This window comes from Haemorhous mexicanus, chromosome 15 (assembly GCF_027477595.1).
Source record: "Haemorhous mexicanus isolate bHaeMex1 chromosome 15, bHaeMex1.pri, whole genome shotgun sequence".
Classification (NCBI taxonomy): domain Eukaryota; kingdom Metazoa; phylum Chordata; class Aves; order Passeriformes; family Fringillidae; genus Haemorhous; species Haemorhous mexicanus.
The window spans coordinates 10,654,955-10,673,076 of record NC_082355.1 but is presented as its reverse complement, the minus strand read 5'-3'; the positions used below and the strand labels follow the sequence as shown (position 1 = coordinate 10,673,076).

Here is an 18,122-nt window from a genome sequence, read left to right as displayed (position 1 = left end):
GAGGCGGGTGAAAGGGAGGAACTCCGAATTCCTCCTAGACTCGGCTCTTCCCGCGGGCTCTGCGGGGCTCCGCTGTTCACTTGGGGCCGCCCCACGGGGCCCGCCCCGCCTGCCGGCCGGCCCCCACTCCCTGCGTCCCTCCCCTCGCTCCCTCCTCCCCTCCTGGCAGCGCCGGGTGACTAATTTCTGTCATATGACTGTGACACCGAATGGAGCGGGGCGGGCGGAACTAGCCGCGGCGAAGGGACGGCGCTGCGCGGAGCCCAGCGCCTCGGCGGCGGGGGCAGCGGCAGCGCCCCAAAATGCCGCCCACCCTCTTCCAGAAGCTCTTCAACAAGAAGCACGGCCTGATCTCCCCGGCCAGGGACGCCCGCGACGACTGTGTCTTCAGGTAACCGGGACGGGGTCGCGCTCCTCCCATGCCCCAAACTTCTGCTCCGAGTTCCTCGCTCCCTCCGCCGCCCGGAGGACGCGGGGGCTGGCAGACCCTTCCCTGCCCCATCGGCAGCTTCTCGGCAACGTGTCCCGCTCCCTCCAGCCCCGGGGGATCCGTCCCCGTCCTCCGCGGGAGCCCCGGGGCCGCGCCGGCCGGGCCCCTCCGGCGGGCGTGGGGCGGGAGCCCCCCGGGACCGCCCCGTCGGGGCCGCTGCGGTGCCTCCGCTCGGCTGCCTCCCTACCGGGGCCGCCGCTCCCAGCGCCGGGCCGTGCCTCGCCCCCGATCCGCGGCTGCCTCCCCTTCCCCGGCGTGTATGAGGCCCCGCTACCCGCGGGCCCCTCCCGGGATGCTGCGGGCCGGGGGAGGACGACATGCGGGCAGGTCCCCAGAGAGCAGCCCCAGGAACGGGGAGAAAACGTGAAGTTTTGGCGAAGAGAGGAGTGGGGCTTGTAGCGAAATTCGTCATGCTCTGACCGCAGCAGCAGCAGCACTGGAGCGGCCGAGCGGGGCCAAGCTCAGCGCGGGGAGCAGGGCAGGGGCCCCAGGGTAGCCCGAGGGGCCGGGGGGACTCGCACGGGCCGAGCCGGGCCGGGCAGAGGCTGCGTTCGGGGGCTCTGCGGGGCCTGGGGCTCGCCCGGGGCTTCCGCGGGCTGGTTTGCTTGGAAACAGGTAGCTTTTGTGCTGTTCCACGCGCGAATAATGGTCAGGCTCGAAAGCGATGCCGTGTCTGCGTCCGGGCAAGGAGAGAACCTTCGCCATCGTTTTAAAGTGCGGTTTGCCACCTGGTTGGAAATAAAATCTGCTTCACTAGTAAGAGTTACGGGCTTCTTAAAGGACTTCTAACAGTGTGGTGAAGCTCTCTCCCACTCGCTGCCTTGAAATTTACTGCCTACAAATGATCGGCCCTTGGGTTCCTCTGTAAAGGGACATCTCTGACTGATGGGCTTAATTTTCTGTGGTGGGATACCAGTTTTAGCTGCAGTATTTAGCAGTTTACGCGGATAACAGTGTATCTGCAGTTATCTAAGCACAAGGTTTTTCCAAATATATTGATTGGACTGTATGAGTCCTCAGGGAGTCAAGACATGCTCCTGGACATTATCTGGAGCTCACAAAACTTTTGAAGACACTGATCTGTAACTGCTTTCACACCTCTCTGATATTCACTGTGGAGTGAATCCTTTTTTTAAATGATTTTTTCGAAGAAACAAAATGTTTTAATGATGTCAATGTCATCTTATTTTCCAAATCATCTTAATACTGGACCAGAGCCCTTGGTGGGGAAGGGAAGGGGTACTAGGACTGCTCTGTATTGTTGTCATGCCTTTTGCCCTGCCTTAATGATGGGTTTGTCTAGAGACTGGTGGTTCAGACAACAGCTGCAGTGCAGACCTGGGGCAGAAATGTGGGAATCACACCCGTGTTGAAAGGAGGAGAGTGAGTACTTGGCAAGGTCTGTGCTTTCCTCGTCACCTGTATCATTCTGTGCCAAACTGGGTCTGAAACTGATAGTGCTGTTTCACTTTGTGATAAGAATTGTCAACTGGTAACTGGTGAATTTGCAGTTGGTTTTTTTTTTGGTGGACCCACAGGTAATATTTGCAGGGAAAGGCTGATGAGGCTCTGGGGAGGGTGGGAGATCCAGCTCTGACTTAGGAGAGCCAGGTAGTATTTTTGAAAATTAATACAGATGCTCTCTAGGCACATTACCTGATGGCTGCATTCATTTTCCAAGTGAGGCTAAGTTTATAGCTAAGATCACAACTTGTCAGGATAATCAATTCTTGGTGAAACTTTCAGATAATACACAAAATAAGGACTGATATTTATGACAGCTGAGTCTTTGGAGACTGGAAATAAGCACTTCAGACTGCTGCTGGTTCCAGTGAACCTGAATGCAACAGCCTCATCAATTCCATTGGGACAAGCTGATGTTTTATGGATTGATACATTATATCTGTTTACAGTCTAAATAACAGAGCATTTCCCAGATATTCTGAGCACTATTATTTCTGTCTTCACTTTGAAAACACAGGTATCTTTTTGAGAAGACTGTGTAGAACAACCATCAAAATGCATAAATTCTCTTACTATATTTTGTGAATAATATGTAGTTGGAGAGAAGAGCCCAATTACTCTGGCAATGACATTACTATAGCTGAACATTTAAGGATGATTTTGTCACTCTTTTTTTTTTTTTACTATCAATATATTTTACATTTACATCAGGGTTATTGTGAAAATTCACCAGTTCTATTTATCTGATCTTACACTGTTTACAAAATAATACTTTTCAGGGGAAACATTTGGTTTAGTTGTTGATTTGTTTGTGGTGGGCTTTAATTTTTTTTTTCCTTTTCTTAAAAAGTTTTTTAAAAATTTCCTGCCTAGAATCTCTCTCTGTGCTGTGGGTGTGTGAAATTTTGTGAGCCTTAGTCTAGCCAGACTCTGTAAAACCCTTTGGGACGAGGTGCTGGAGAAGTTAAGAGGTTTAGTAATGGGAACAGTAAGTTAGCAACTGTAAAATATCTGCTGAGGTGCCAGTTTGCCATGTATATAATTTTTTAATATATATATGCAGTTTATTTTACAGAAGAAACTAGGAAGTCACGGTAGATCCACTGCTTGTTAGTTTTTTAGCTCTTCCATTTAATTCAGGGCAATCTGGCCCTTAGACTGAAATCTCTTGCTACAGCTTGACATTCAGATGGTGAGCAAGAATATTCAAATTTTAGTGGTAAAATCTGTTTACAAGAAACACAGAAACACCTGCAAGTATTCCAGGAGGAAAAAATTAAGCCCTTATATTCCAAGATGTAGAGTACCTGCTGTCTACTGCAAATAATACTCACGTGAGTGGATTTTCCCTGAGGGTAATTCTTACTATAAATAGGATCTCTTGGCCATATTGTAGCATCTGGCACAGACTGCTGCTGGTGACAGGAGAGCTCAGCCCAGGCTCGGGCTGTTACAGTTATTAGGAGAATAAAATTTCAGGTAATCAGTTTTCTAGAATTTTGTGATCAAAGCATTCCTGTTGTAAAAATACATAAAGGTGTTCACATGAGCTGTAAGCTGTATGTGTCTAAAATGGAGATACGCCTTAAAATAGTAAATAAATGAACCCTGCTCCAGTAAGATGGAAATAATCTTAGAAAAACTTCCTTAAATTAAGCAGAAGCAGCCATGTTTTTCTGCTGTGTATTATATGGGCACACAAAACATTCCACTGCACATTTACATTACTGACTGCTACAGACAGTGATTTTCAGTTGCTATGTCTTTCCTGGCTTTCCAGGGATCCACTTCAGCCCTCTAGGTAAGTCACTGAAAACTCAACCAGCTTTTTGTTCTTCAAGATGGGCTCAGTAGATTGAGCCCAAAGCTTAGTAAATTACCAAGAGGGCTGGGGCTTTATATCCTTGTCAGGATGTGTGGGCAGTATTTCCAATGGTAAATACAGCTGCAAGGACTGCAGCTGGGTTTCTGCAGGAGAGTGTGTTGGGATCCTGATTGGACTTGGGGCATTGTTAGCATGTGGCAGAGAGGGAGGGATTGGCTTGTAACATTGAGCTGTGTGGGCCTTGTTGGGGCTCCATGTAGGAGGGAACTCAGTGGGGATTTTTTCCACCTCATGTGTAAAGTTCAAATACTTGTTCCCTTCTGTCTCTAGACATCCAGCCTGCCTAGCTCAAGGATAGAGGGATTATTAATCAGGAGTTCTTTTTACACTGCGACTCAATAAAAGCTTCAGTGTCTCTTTTTTTATTTTAATCTAGGGAACTCTAAAGATCCATCTCACCCTGAGGGGCATTCCACTGATGTTTACAAACTCTGTTTTGCTCTTGTTAAAGCACCTGTTGTAGAGGTACAGCTGTGTGGTGATTGTTCAAGCTTGACAGAACCCATTCCAGTTTCAGGTCTTACCAATGGTGTGGGGTGTCTTTGGGCACATTCTTCCTTCAGGGCTTTGCTTTGGTTATCTAGGTATTTTTGAGAACGAGTGCTGTTTTTCAAGCTGGGAGATAGAGGAATAAATAATTTTAAAAGTTCTTTATGATAGAGAAAGCCATTTTTGGTTGTCCTGGATATGTGCTTTCTTGGGGTCTTCTAGTAATATGTGCTGCTCCTTTATTGAGAGAATAGTTTGCCAGGTTCCTGAGATAGGACTGGCCTCAGGCTGACTGCAAAGTAGTATTTCCTGAAATCTGTCTAGGCAAGTATTCCCCATCAGCCCAGACTCTTTCTGTTCTCTGTGGCAGAGATTTGTTTCCTTTCACATAATTTTTGGCAGTGGCATTCATCAAGGGAATTACAATAAACCCAGAGTTGTAAATGGGTAGCTTGATACAGAGATGCTTCATGAGCCAGTTCTTCTGCAGAGCTATTGTTCTTGCACAGTAAAACTGTATGTGCTTTCTTTCAAAAGCATAATTGCTTCTTGAACCAGGGGCTAATTTCTTGAAAAAAAGTGCAAAGAGACTCAGAGACTTTTATTAATGTGTAGCCACACTACTGCAGCTTTTTAAAGTGGAGGCTGGAGTACAGTGAAGGAGGAACATGAAAGTTGTCTTTATATTGGTATTTCCAGTCAAAAGTTTTACCCAGAGAACTTTTTTCTCAGGAGCAGGTAGCTTTGTGTGCAGCTTGGCTGAGCCCAGGAAAGCAGATCTCTTGCCAAATTGTGTCAGTTCTTGGGAGCAACACAACCAGCAAATTCCTGATCCAAGTAGTTCTGCACAAGGCTTTTTAAAGTTGTTCCTCAGCAGTGCATCAGGCCAGCCTGACCAAAACCTGTCGTTAATGAAGCAGCATGTTTTGATGTTTGTTCATTTCTGGCATTCTGTGAGGCTTTTTGTCAATATTTGTAAAACTCCTGGAATTTCACCACCTCAGAGTCTTTGTTCCAAAAGAGCATTAGCTGGACCTCATTTTGTAATAGGTCCAGCTTTTTATCTTTTCCAGTTATCCAATGAATTTAAAAAGCTTTCCTGCCATAATTTTTAACTACTCGAATTCTTAACCATCTCAAATGTTACTGTACTTTTATTGAGCTAATTCTGCCCTTTAACGTCCTTTTAGGTTTTGCTTTTTTATCGAAATCCATCTCTTCTGTAATCTCTGTAAGAGTATGGTTTTGGCTTTTTGGTTGCATTCATTAGCTTGAGTGCACCAAGTTTTAATAAATACTTCACTTTGATTTATGCACAGTTTTCTCTCTGCTATGATTATGACTTTGGCTTGTGTTTTGAAATATATTGCTGTTTTCTAAAGTACTTCTTTTTGCCAAAATCTGTTTTGCATTTCCTGTCATGTAAGTTTTTATGTACCTTCCAGTGCTTAAAGTCAATTTTCATCTTGGAAACAGAGACATACAAATGACAAGATTCCACTGAGCACCTCTGGAGCTTGGAGATAGTTTTGTTAATTTCTTCTGAAAGAGCCACTCTCCAAGCCTTCCTTGCCACCATTCTCTAGGTCTCCCAGTGCTTCTCCAGGTGGGAATATGATGCCTGTAAAACACCCAGCATATCCTTGAAAATTAGGTGCTGGCTTTGAATAAAGCAATGCTGCAAGCTTGGTCTGTACAGTGACTGAAGGAGCTGATAATCAGAGGGTTGGCAGTCCATCCAGTGATTATTTACTTATATCATCATCAGATCTGAACGGAATTAACTTGGATTGATGTTCCCAGCATGCTAGGTGCATGTGAGCGCAGAGAAAAATGAAATAATTTGAAAACTGTTGGGGTGCCTGTGTCTGCCAGGCTTCGTGCCTTGGAAAGTTTTTCCCTGCCCTGGTGGGACCTCTGCCTAGCCCTTGCTTCACCTTGGCTTCATCCCATCACCAGTGGAATGGGGAACAGGAATGGTGGAGTGAAAAAGCCTCTGCTCGTTTTTTCTCTCATTTGTTAGAAGGAGGTAAAGCACATTACAAAAGTAGCTAACAGGTGAAGGGTCACCCTTATTGCCTTTCCTCCTGGCATATGCTGTGGTGGCTGGGAACTCGTGGTGTCTTGAGAATTTGGCATCACGAGGCCGCCCTGCCCGTCCTGGCCATCACGAGGTCAGCACCGTCAGCGCGCACTCGGCTTCCTCCCAGCCTGCGGCATCGCTTCCTCCCTGTGGGATGGCCTGCCTTGTCTGGGGATAGCTGCAGTCTCCTGCCTCCCTGAGCAGCCCTTGGAACAGTCACTTTCTTGGTTCCCCTTCCTGCATTTCAACTCCTTCCTCTAAATTAGAAATCTCTCAGGAGAGGTTGGGGTGGGTGAATCATGTACATATAGATATACTTGAGTGGAAGTGCCTCACACTTGGGTTACACTGGCAAGTGTTGTAAGAAGGTGTTTCTACAAACCCTTGGGTTCTGTTTCTTCACTCTCCTACTCCAGGTGAGGTCACGAGGCATGAGGATGTACCAAGAGCATGGGGTATATATACCTGCTTGCGCACTGTGATGTCTTCTCCTTTTCTGAAACAATTCCACCATTTGTTTTCAGGTGACTGAGGGTGTGTTTACGTGTCTCATGTTCCAAACCTTGCGGACTTGGGATGATCAGCTCATCTGGCTGATTGATAGATTGTCCTTGTATTTTCAAAGGGCTTTATCCTTTGCTCTGTGTATGCTCTGTTATGCTTTGAGTTAGCGTATGCTCATGGTGACAGCTTGGATGAATCCAAGCTTCTGTTCTGGAATAAACTGGACCAGTGTGACTTGGAGCCTGCAACTTGTTTTGTAATTTTGGCTGAATGCTCGAGATGACCACTTCAGCAGTGTGTTTTACAAGGGGAAGCTAATGCATGCAGTGGTTTCATGCTCAGTGGTTGTGTTCCCTCCCAGTGCTACATCTGGAACTGGATGTCTGCAGGATCACATGTTTGTGAGTAATGTTAGGAAAAATGCAAAGCTCAGTTGCAGCAGTGAATCCACAGTGTGGTTGTGCTGTGCTTCCAGAATCAGCCAAGAGCAGAATTTGTGTCTGAGTGCTTGAAACATTTTAAATTTGTGGTGTTAGATAGAGAACCTTAATCTGTAAAATATCTGCTGGAGAATAAAAGTTATGCCCATTAAAAAAAGGAAATAATTTTATTAATCAGTAATCAGTTAGCTAATGCACTGGCTGCTCCACCTTACAGTGAGTAGTAGCAGAATTCATATATGGGAAATATATTTGCACAAAATTCATGTGATTCTTTTGTGCCTAAGGAATGTGACCATAAGCACTATGTTCAATCATTAATTTCTAACAATACCTGCCCAATACACACAATACAATTATGTTCTGCTTCACAGACATGTGAGTGATTATTATGTAGTCTTTGTATTGAAAAGGATTTATTTATTTTGACAACAATGCATGGTTAACAATGTTGCTTAGTGCTCAACTGAAGCTTTTACTTGTTGATTCTGCACATTTGTGTAAACAGTCTTTTTCTTCTCTGAAACTGATAGCTTCTGGAGATGCTATTATTCAGAACACAATGCATTGCAGAGAAACTTGTTCAAACATGTGAACTGCAGCATTAGATACTCCATGAACTACATATAGAGTATTAACAGTGCATGTATGGGAGATGCATCTGCAAGTAAAATGTGCTTGTAATAAAGTTTTTTGTCTTTTCTAATTTCATAGCTCTTACCAAGCAGTTAGGCCTTTGGACTTACACAGTTTGACTGTATGTAAAAACTTTTTATATTTAACAGTCTTGTCTGATGGTTTTGTATTGATAATCAGGGTATCTTCCAGCTCTTGTATATTATCTGTCTTTGGAACTTTGGCCTTGAAGGAACCCATGTTATACAGGTGGAGGATTCTGCATTGATGCCAGTGTCAGTAGCAGCAATCCTGGCTGTAAGTACTCCTGCCCACATCAACAGCCCAACAGTGCCCTGTGGTTGGCTCTACCCAAGTGTGGACCTGCAACAGCCCCTGCTGACAGCAGTGAGCTACTGGCATGGGAGTGATCCATCGCACAGCACTGATCCTGCTCTATTTCTCCAGGATAGTTCCACAACATCCCTAGTTATTTTTGTGTAAAATGAGTAAAATGCATCACAGAACAGTCACATTTCCTTTACTCTGGGCATTGATCATGCCCTGCACATTCATGGTGTTTCATGCCCCTCCAGATCTTTGTGTGCCTCACTCTCAGCACCTTCAAATGTTTTTTTTCTCCTTGCTCCAGCTAAAATAACAGCAAAACATAAAATTTGTAATAGTACCAGAAACCTTCTACTCTTTTGGTTTGTGTGATATAGAGCTGGGAAGAAACAGGAGCCAAATTACAGTTTTCTTCCATCTGTTTTAGTTGATAAATGAAGAAACTTTGAATGCAGTTCAGCACTGACTTTAGATCCTGGCCTTGTGCCTGTTTAAGCCAGAGCAGTATCTTCACCACAGTTCTTGTGTCATTTCCCACTCAAAGAGAGAGAAGGTAAATTGTCTGAGCATTGCCCAAAGGAACTGTTACTTTGCTATATGCCTTCTTATTTTGTTTTATTTTAGCCTCAGGAGCTGTGGAGATGGTGGTTCACACATTGCAGTGCTTGGCCTTGCACTCCCCTCAGTAATTTCTAAACCTTTTGATTGATTTCTGTCATGTCTGGTGGAGAATGTGAGAACAGCAGTTTGAGTGAGCTGAGTTTCTCTAACTTCAGTGAAAATGCTGTGGGTGCTGTTGGGTGTCTCCTGCCCGTGAGGACCTGCGCAGCTCTGAGCTGGCTGCACTTTGTCCATTCCAGTTTCCAATGACTGTGTCCTGGGGACAGCCAGAGTATGGGCATGTTGGAGGAAGACAGGAGTCATGTGCTTTCATAGTTTGCCCTGCATAGTTTGCAGGGAACAGCTGTAGTGTGACCTCAAGAAAGGCCAGCCCTGGACTACTGTGGATACCAGAATATCAAAACGTCTGTTAGCTAAATTATTTTGTTTTCTGATGAGTATTGACACTGCCTGCTACATACCCAGGTTTCTCTTGTCTCATGCATGTCCAAGGTTAAAATCAGGCTTCCCAAGCCTGTGTACTCAGCACTTAGTTTGTCATGTTTGTGGGTAATTGTGGAAGACTCCAGTTGGGCAGAAGGAAGCACATCATGTGTGAGCAGTTCAGTGGGAAATGAATGAGATTCTTGTTGAGTATTTTTGCGCACTCTGCTCTGCCCCCGTGAAGCCTTACCTAGAAAATGTTCTTGCCATTTGGAGAGTTGGCCGAATGCTTTGTTTACTCCTTTTTATGAAACTTGATACCAGAAATTTGTAGTGAAAAACTGTGTTAGTTCAGGTGTTAATGAAGAATGGGTGCAGATTATAAGCTATGTGGTTGGCTGTGCAGGGAACAGGCTGTGGAACTTGGGGGGAGCATGTGCTCTTTCTTAGAAGCTTGTTCTAGTTGAATGACATTATCTGAACATCTGAGAAGCTGCTAGGGAAGAAGTCTGCCAGAATTTTCTTGTTCCTACAGGAAAAATAACAGTATTACCCCTTAAGACAGAGTTAAAGAAATGCCTCAAATGTCATTACAGTGAATTGGCTTACAGTACTGTGTTTCTATTTAAAGGCAGCCCAAACTGCCATAGAACTTAAATAGTCAGACAGAAAAAAGTGGTTGGTTTTTTCAGTACTTAAATGTATTTCAGCTGCTGTGAGTTACTGGAAATTACTCTACTTGCTCAGTAGAAAAGGAAATTGTCCTACAGACAGCATGGATTACTAAGAAACTCTGAAAAGGAGCATGATGGTTCTTAACTGGGTATATTACTGGTCATACAAGAGATGCTAATCATGAACTGCTGACATATTTTTTTTTTCCCCCCAAAACAGACATAATAAAAAAGTGTAGAAGTAAAAAAAAAATTAAAAAAAAATTAAAGAAACTTTAACTTCTTTTGAGACTATAACAGAATTTTATCTTTGTATAAATAAATATTTATCAAACTTTTTTCAGATAAGCAAAAATATCACTTTATAATAAGACTAATTTATTTCACTTCCTTTAAATTTAGTAGGTTTTTTTTTTTCCCATAGTATCTTTTCTGCAGTTATCAGCAAGTGAATAATTTTGGTTAGCCTGAATATGTAGCTACTTTAAAATGTGTCATCAGATTTTCTTTTTCAATTGAAGCATGCTCAGAAACTGCTAGGTAGCTTATGTTTGTGTGTTTGTAAGGCTTTTTCTCACATTAGGATCAGAAGATAAGACACCAGGTATTGTGGGTTTGTGTGTGTGTGTGTGTGTTTGTTTGTTTGTTTGGGATTTTGTTGGGTTTTCCCCACCTAGGTTTAGTATATGCTCATGTAAATACTGGTCTTTTCTATTAGTAGCTAGCAGGACAAATCATCTGAATTGCACTCAGGAGGTGACATAGTCTATGCCCATGCTGGAGAAAAAAACCCATGCAAGATAATGTAAGATTCAATAATGGCAATTGTTCTCATCTCTATAGATAGAGAAGATGGAGGAAAAGAAAATATAGAGGGAGTGGGAAATTTGACAAGAAATTGTTTTTTATATAAAAATTAAAATAAAGAGAAACTTAAACAATAAAGCAAATACCAAATGGCCCAGTTCTGTGAAGTCCTCAGCATCCTCACTGGGGTTTGAAGGCTTTCAGTGCCAAAGCCATGAGCTTTGCTGAAGGATATTCATGGTGAGAGAAGAGAGATCAGAAGAGCAGGAAAGACCTCACTGTTAGATCTGTGTCATGTACGTATATATTTGTCTGTGTCAGACAGAACACACATATCTGTGTATTTGAAAATACACCCAGGTGTCTTCATTTGGTATCATGGCTCTGAGTGTGCAAGCACCTGTTTCAGCTCACAGTAATCAGGATACCACAGAGCAGGAACCTGCCTGCCTTGCTCAGCTGCTGCCTCTGAGAGAAGGACTTTGGTGTTTCCCCCAGCAGTGAGACAGGTAAATTCATTCCCTGTGTGCACTGTGTAGACAAGCCTAAATTGCCGTAATGTAACACTGGGCAGACAGACTCCTTTGCACGATCAGAACCACAATGCTAAGATTTTTTTGTTTTTGGGGGCTGATAGATGCTGTATAAATATAAGCATTTTGGAGTTGCCCTGTGTTCAGGAGGTTATAAAGGTACACATGCAAGTGCAGTTGGAAGCAGTTGTGTGATGCTGCTGTGATTACGTACATACCATTTACAGCATATAGTGGTTTTGTCGGCATGGTGGTATTTGGCCAAAGTTTGGACTTGATGATCTTGGAGGACTTTTCCAGTTTTAGTGATACTGTGATTCATTTTGCTTAGGGTTTTTTGTTCCTTCTAGTGTTCTCCCTCATTTTCACTGTCCCTGTTTGCTGCTCTGCTTTGGGAACTTGTATTTACTCACATGAACTCATACACAGAAGAAGAGAATTAAATCCCATCTTGCTTTCCCTTCTATTCTTCTGCTCTCTTCTTGGTGTCTTCTGAGGCCTGCAGTGCTGCCTCTCCTCTCTGAAGTGTTCCCCTGGGTGCTGTGCTGCCCCTTCCTCCTCTGCCACAAGCAGTGGCGTGCATCCTGTTTCAGGTTACTGTTGTGTCACATCAAGTGATGTGCGTGAGCAGGAAAAGGGGAAAGAGAAACAAAAAGCAAAGGGAGCAATTACTTTGCCAACAGCTCCTTTAGAAAGACCATGATAAAACAACCCAGTCCAAAATGTCCTAGTGGCATTGACAGCTATTGCTGTCCAGCTTGAGAACCTTTCTTTTCTCTTGATGCAGTGGAATAAATAGCTTTGTGTGTTGCTGTGGCTGGTTCACAGCACGTTTCCTGCAGCACTAGGCTTCTTCGGGTTCCACATTTTAAGGATGCTCACGTGGGCAGACTGAAATCTGCTGGCAAGCTGTTGTGGCTGGGAGTGTTTGGAATTATGTTTGCATCAATTTGGTTACTACTAGCAGAGAGGGGTTTATTGAACATACACTAAATATACATATCTATCTTGATTAAGTACAGCCTCTCCCAGTAGAATAACGTAGGTTTTATCAAGTGATTCTGTTGATTCTGTCAGGGAGAGCTGGTTTGGACTGTGTGTTCCAGCTCAGTTCTGTGATAAGGAAGGTGTGTGTTTGGAGTGAGTTTCAGTGCTGATACCCAGGGAGGGCATGTTGAGCTGAACCTGCAGTTTTCTTTATCACAGACAGATTTTAGCAGTAAGAAAAGCTCTGGGGCATGTAAGGGCTATGTTCAGCTGGTGCTTGAAGCTGCCATGTATCTGTCATGTGGGGTTCTCAGTAATACTTGACCAGCTCAGTCTTTCTGCTGTGGAAAATCCCTCTAGATGGATAGTTGTATTGGAGAGCTTGGGCAATGGCCAGTGCTACCCTGTATTTTCCATTCCTACCATTCTTGGAAACCCAAAACCGTGAGCATGTAGTGAGACTTAGAACACTGAAGGAGATGGCAGAAAGTCTGAGGGTGCAGAGCTCCTTGCAGCAGTGAGCAAAGCACAATGGAGCAAACCCAGTAGAGCACTTTGTTAAGCTTGGTTTAAAGGTTGAATGGGCCTTTTTACATGTGCATTTTTACATGTTCTTCTGCTTTGGGGAACCAAAGCATTTAGGACCTCACACTTAAGGTGCATTTGTTTGAAGGTGCCAGGCTGCTCCAATATTCTGATAGTCTCTATTTTTTTTCTAATATGAATGAAGTTGTGGCTTGTTCAAGCATCTGATTTTTATTTGTCCTCATGTCCTTATGAGTTACATAAAAGTGAAGTCAACCAATGTCTTTACTGTCTGCTCTATATAAACCTACCTGAAATAGTTTCAGGTCACCTTTACATGCTTAATTTGGAAAACAGTTGAGCAGCATGACTCTTGCCTTAGAGAATTAAGCAGTCTGGGCTCCTCACAGTAGTCTTGGGGCTCTTGCAATATCTGCACAAATCAAGATCTCATCCCTTCTGCAAGTTAAGCAGGGGCCTGTTTGACTTGTAGAGCCAGTAAGGGAGGGATGTTCAGTGCACGGGTTGGAGCCAAGTTAGAAAAGTCTTCCCTCCTGAAAAGCAGCTGTAGTATAGATCAGTCCACCTAAATATTCAGTAGTGTTATTTGACAGATCTATGAAATCATTCCTAATTGTTTCTGGTTCAGAGCCTGGCAGTAGTTTTGAAATGCAATGTACTTGACGTTTAGGGGTTTTGAGGGTTAACTAAAAGGATGGGTTAAAGTCTTCTGGCAGCAGGTAATCACTTTGTGTGCAGAATGATTGCAGAACTGGGCCACATCAGACATTTGAAGGTGTTGCAGGATGCTTAGATGGCCAGTGACCAACACTCATGTCAGGCAGTTGTTGATTCCTGGGGAGTATCTATAATTAGGACTTGGGGGGTGTTGATATTAATGAGCATCACATACAAATAGGGCAGCCTGGGATTTCATTCCATAGATACGAATTTCTTTTACTTGCTTGTATAATCATCCTCTGTCTTTAGTTTGCAGTTGTTCCTGTGTAACTGAGATGGGGTTTTGGTGAAAGCTGGTGGGGGCAATAATGCTGAGTCAGCACTGTGCTTAGGCATGTGCTCTAAGTCTGGAAGTAGTTTGACTGCTCCCAGTGAATCCACTGATGTGCTTAGCACTAGGCATGTGTTTTAAAAAAGTTGTAAAATTACACAAATGAGGAGGGTGAGACTACAAACACACAATGTTTAAAATCAAAGTTTTAGGGGATTGTATTCTTCAGGAAAAAAGCTTTTGGCATTTAATACTTTTCAGTGACATACTGAGCTTAAATGTCACCTGCATCAGAAAAATGACTGTCATCTATTACTTTTATGTGACTGTCTTGATAAATGACCTGGTAACATTGCAAGCTAAAGTTCACTGTAGTCCTCTACAACCCCAGGCTTTGGGCTGAGAGCAGCATCTTGGGATTATTCCTACATCAAACCTTGTTTGAACTGAGTACATATAAATAATTGTCCGCCAGCTTTTCCTATTACAAACATATACACAGTTTGTGAAATTGGTTTACCATGTCCTGAAAATTTCTTTGATATTTTTAAAGCCTGTTGCTATGGGAACCAGACCCCATAACAGAAAAGCTTTTTGGTGCTAAGGAAGCCAAGAAATTCACTTAACAACAGGAATAAAGCCACAGAAAAATAGCTTGTATTCTTTTTCCAAAAGCAAACAAACAAACCTCAGAAGAAATCCTGATATCCTGAAGCAGCTTGGACCTGGATTACCAGATGGAAGGGGACACTCTGCTCTCAGGGCTTCAGAGCCTGGCCAGGGAGCTCACCCTGTGGACACTTGCACTGCTCCTGGCTCTTACAGGCAAGAATAATCAGGGAATCTACAAGCATCTTTCTCTGAAATAATTCATATGTCCTTTTTACTTTTTTTTTTTCAATATGGAAAGGTTGAAATGATGTGATGGATTGGTTTATGGGCAAGAAAACACAAGTTTTGCTTCTCAGAACTGGATGTCCCCTTTGTGCTTTGCTAATACAGAAACTGGCAGAACAGGCATTACTTTGACGTTGGGGCTTGCAGCCCTGTTTCCTTGTGTCTCATGACTGAGTGAATCAACACCTAATTAAAGTCACATGAGGGACAGAGTAAAATGCTGTGCAGGCACTGATCCCTGTGAATCTTTGGAGAATAACTACTTACCTCTGTCTTCCTCCTTTTCCAAGCAACCCTGAACAGCTGTGGCTCTGTCTTTTTTCTTTTTTGCCCAGAGAGAAGAATAGCACGTAGACCTCGGCTAAAGCAATGCTGCCTATGCAGATAAATGAGATCTGGGGTAGGGGGAAGGAAGACCAGGGAGTTCTCAACATAATCTTGAGGAATTTGAATGATTTGAGTTTGTGCTGGGGATGATTTAGCTGAAAGCCTGAAAGTATAGTTCTTGTGCATTTGACACTCCAGGAAATTTAACAGAATGTGAACATTGGGCAAGGAAGTTGGGAGTGGTCTGTGGGCTTTCTTGGTATTTTTAATATTAGCTGGAATTTTACCACTTGTGGCTCGTTACAAAGGTCCATAACAATTGCTTTCCATCCCTGAGTGACAAATACTTGTGTGGAGATTTATTAGGCTCTCAATTATCACTCAGTCACAAGCGCAGCCACCTTAATCAATTACAGGACCGTGGCTTACAGCCAAGGAATGCTCCAAGCCCCATGCTGCCTTGCCTGTGCTGGATGACTTTCACCAGCAAGGCCATATTTTTTCCCCCTTATAAAACTCACAAAACAAGTATTGCAGAATGTTTTAATCAGCAGAAGGAGATGTCTCCCTGCACCCTGACACAGCAGAGGCTCATGGGTCGCTGCAGGGCTGTGCAGCAGGTGCAGTGGCTGCAGCCAGAGGTTTGGTGGCTGTCATGTGCTGGCACTGGAGATAACAGTGGTTTGGGCACTCCATGGAGTGGAATCTCCAGGCTGGAGGTATCCTGGCTGCCTGCAGCCAGGCCAGGGGGTTTCAAGGTGGAAAAGGAGGCTCTGGGTAGAAGACCTGGCAGGGACCCACTATATCCTGGCACTCTTGGCACAGGATCACCCACCCTGGTACAGCTCACAGGTTAAAAAGCATGACATAAAAAAATTGCAGCTGTTTACATTCTAGTCTTTTAGCCTTTAAAAATGTATTTTTTTTAGATGTATCTGTCTGGTTAAAAAAAAAAAAAGCTTATTTAGATGTGTTTGCTTGTTGCAAGAATCAGCTGACATGTCAGGCATAGCTAGAGCACACTGGCAGTTTGGTTATGCACCTTGCAACTTTTCTTTTAATGTCTCCTGAAGTAATATATTAAAAATCTTAGTTTTCAGCAGTGCAAAAAGAATAAAACTGCCATAGTCCTTACGGTTTCTGAGAAGTATTTGAAAATAAAAGCCTTAAAGACACTCTAAGCTGAAGATAAATACAGGGAATTCAATATTTGTCTATTTAAAATTTGAAAATGTTAGGAGTATTGAGCCAAAGTTCCCTTATTCCATCAGGAATCTTTCAAGGGTTTATTATTATTATTAATATTGGTGTTGATAACAATAGTGGAGCCTTAGTGATTCCTCTGAGATGTCTTCATTTTCATGACAGGAGAGGTCTTGCAGTAAACCTCGACTCTCATTTGTCTTTTCTCTTCATTGTCTCATCTATTAATATTCACAGTTTCCAAAATAAAAAGCAGCAATTCACCATTAAGTTCCGTAAGCAAACTTTGCAGTTGATAAATCCGAGCTTGATTTTGCTTTGTCAAGTTAGTTTTGTGTGTGTGGATTTAAGGATTGTTGAACCTCTCATGACATCTCCAGAACTGCACAGCACAAAGGAGGGAGCACAGACTGCCCCCCAGAACCCTTCTCTGCTGCATTACATAATTCTGGGTGATTTAGGAGAGTCTTTATTTCCAACAACTATGCTATTTCCAGCTATGTTCATCAAAAGCAATTTGTATTGGAACTTTTTTCTCCCCAACTTTTCATTAAATGCACACAACACTGAGCTATTTACACTTCATTTTTACTAGATGCAGCAGAAGAGTTTGCTCTGCACACCCGAGTGTGCACAATTAAATAACTGTTTGGCAGGGGGAAAATGCCCTGTTGTCTTGCAGTACCAGTTGGTATTATGGAGGTTTGTTTGGTGTCTTATAGTAGATTGCAACTGGAAATGTGATACAAAATGAACACCAGTGTTTCAGTAGCCTAACCATGCATCAAATTTTTACTTTGATAGTTATTTTTATTTTCAGAATTTTATCATGACATGAAAAATTACAGCAGTGGATAGTCAATCTGCTGAGGTCTCCATGTTCTTAAAAGAGAGATAATTGTTTCATGTTCTACCCTCCAAGAATGCTCATAGGCAGATTTGTAGTTGCTGATGCTCCTTTACAATGCTGGTAGAGACAGTTTATTCCAGTCATGAGACCTTGTGCTGCTAGTGAGAATCCTGTATATGGAGAGTTTATGAACTTGTTTTTTTGTTTTGTTTTTTTTTTAAATCTCATATCAAAAGCACTCTTTTCAGAATTTAACAATCTGTTTTCCTTTAATGAATTGAGGGCCCAAGTTTTGAAACTCCTGGGGCTGTTTGCAGTGATCTTATTGTTTGGGATCTTGCTGACCTTTGGCTGGGCTTGTGTTTTTGTGTGCAGGTTTGAGTATGCTCCAAGTATATATGGAAGAGTCATACTTTAAAATCTCCACTCTTCCTCTCCAGCAGTGAGAAATTTTTTTTTGGGGGGGATACAAAAATGCACAGAAAGCACATTTGTTTAGAAGTCTAACTCAGTGGTAATCCTAGTGAGGCAAGTGTTTTGTAGAGAAATAGTATCCAAGTATTTCTAGGCAGATTTCAAATAAAATCCTAATTGGTTTTCTCTCTTTTCGTCTAGTGTGGCTTCCAGCTTCTACCTTTGTGCATTACTAAGCAATAAATATTTCTTGGCTCACTCGCTGGCTCTTTGTTGTGTGCGTTTACAACATGTGTGAGGGAAGCCTTCCTTTAGAAGGAAGACTGAAAAAACTTGTTAAGGCAGTGAAGACCAAAAATTATTTTATTACTCTTTAGCCTGTGGTTGGAGCAAACTCTGTTGTCTGCTTGGTTTAAAATCAGAGGATTTATACCCAAAAGGTGCAGATGAGCCTTTGCATTAGTTTTAAGTGTTTTCAGAAATGCGTTTGGCTAGAGTGAAGAAAGTGGTTATTTTTGGTGCTGTTTGGTT

The 18,122-nt window shown here is 43.0% G+C and overlaps 1 protein-coding gene across 3 annotated transcripts in view; it reads left to right on the top strand.

The window, feature by feature from the left end:
• Positions 1 to 176: 176 nt before the first annotated feature.
• FNIP1 (folliculin interacting protein 1) overlaps positions 177 to 18,122 on the top strand; it is a 64,717-nt gene continuing 46,771 nt past the window's right edge. For 2 of the 3 annotated variants that reach the window (XM_059860378.1, XM_059860375.1), the window contains exon 1: positions 177 to 391. In XM_059860378.1, coding sequence (XP_059716361.1) covers positions 303 to 391 — 89 coding nt within the window. In that variant the 5' untranslated portion in view covers positions 177 to 302. The remainder of the gene's footprint in view (positions 392 to 18,122) is intronic. The other variant, XM_059860377.1, reaches the window with a different exon arrangement.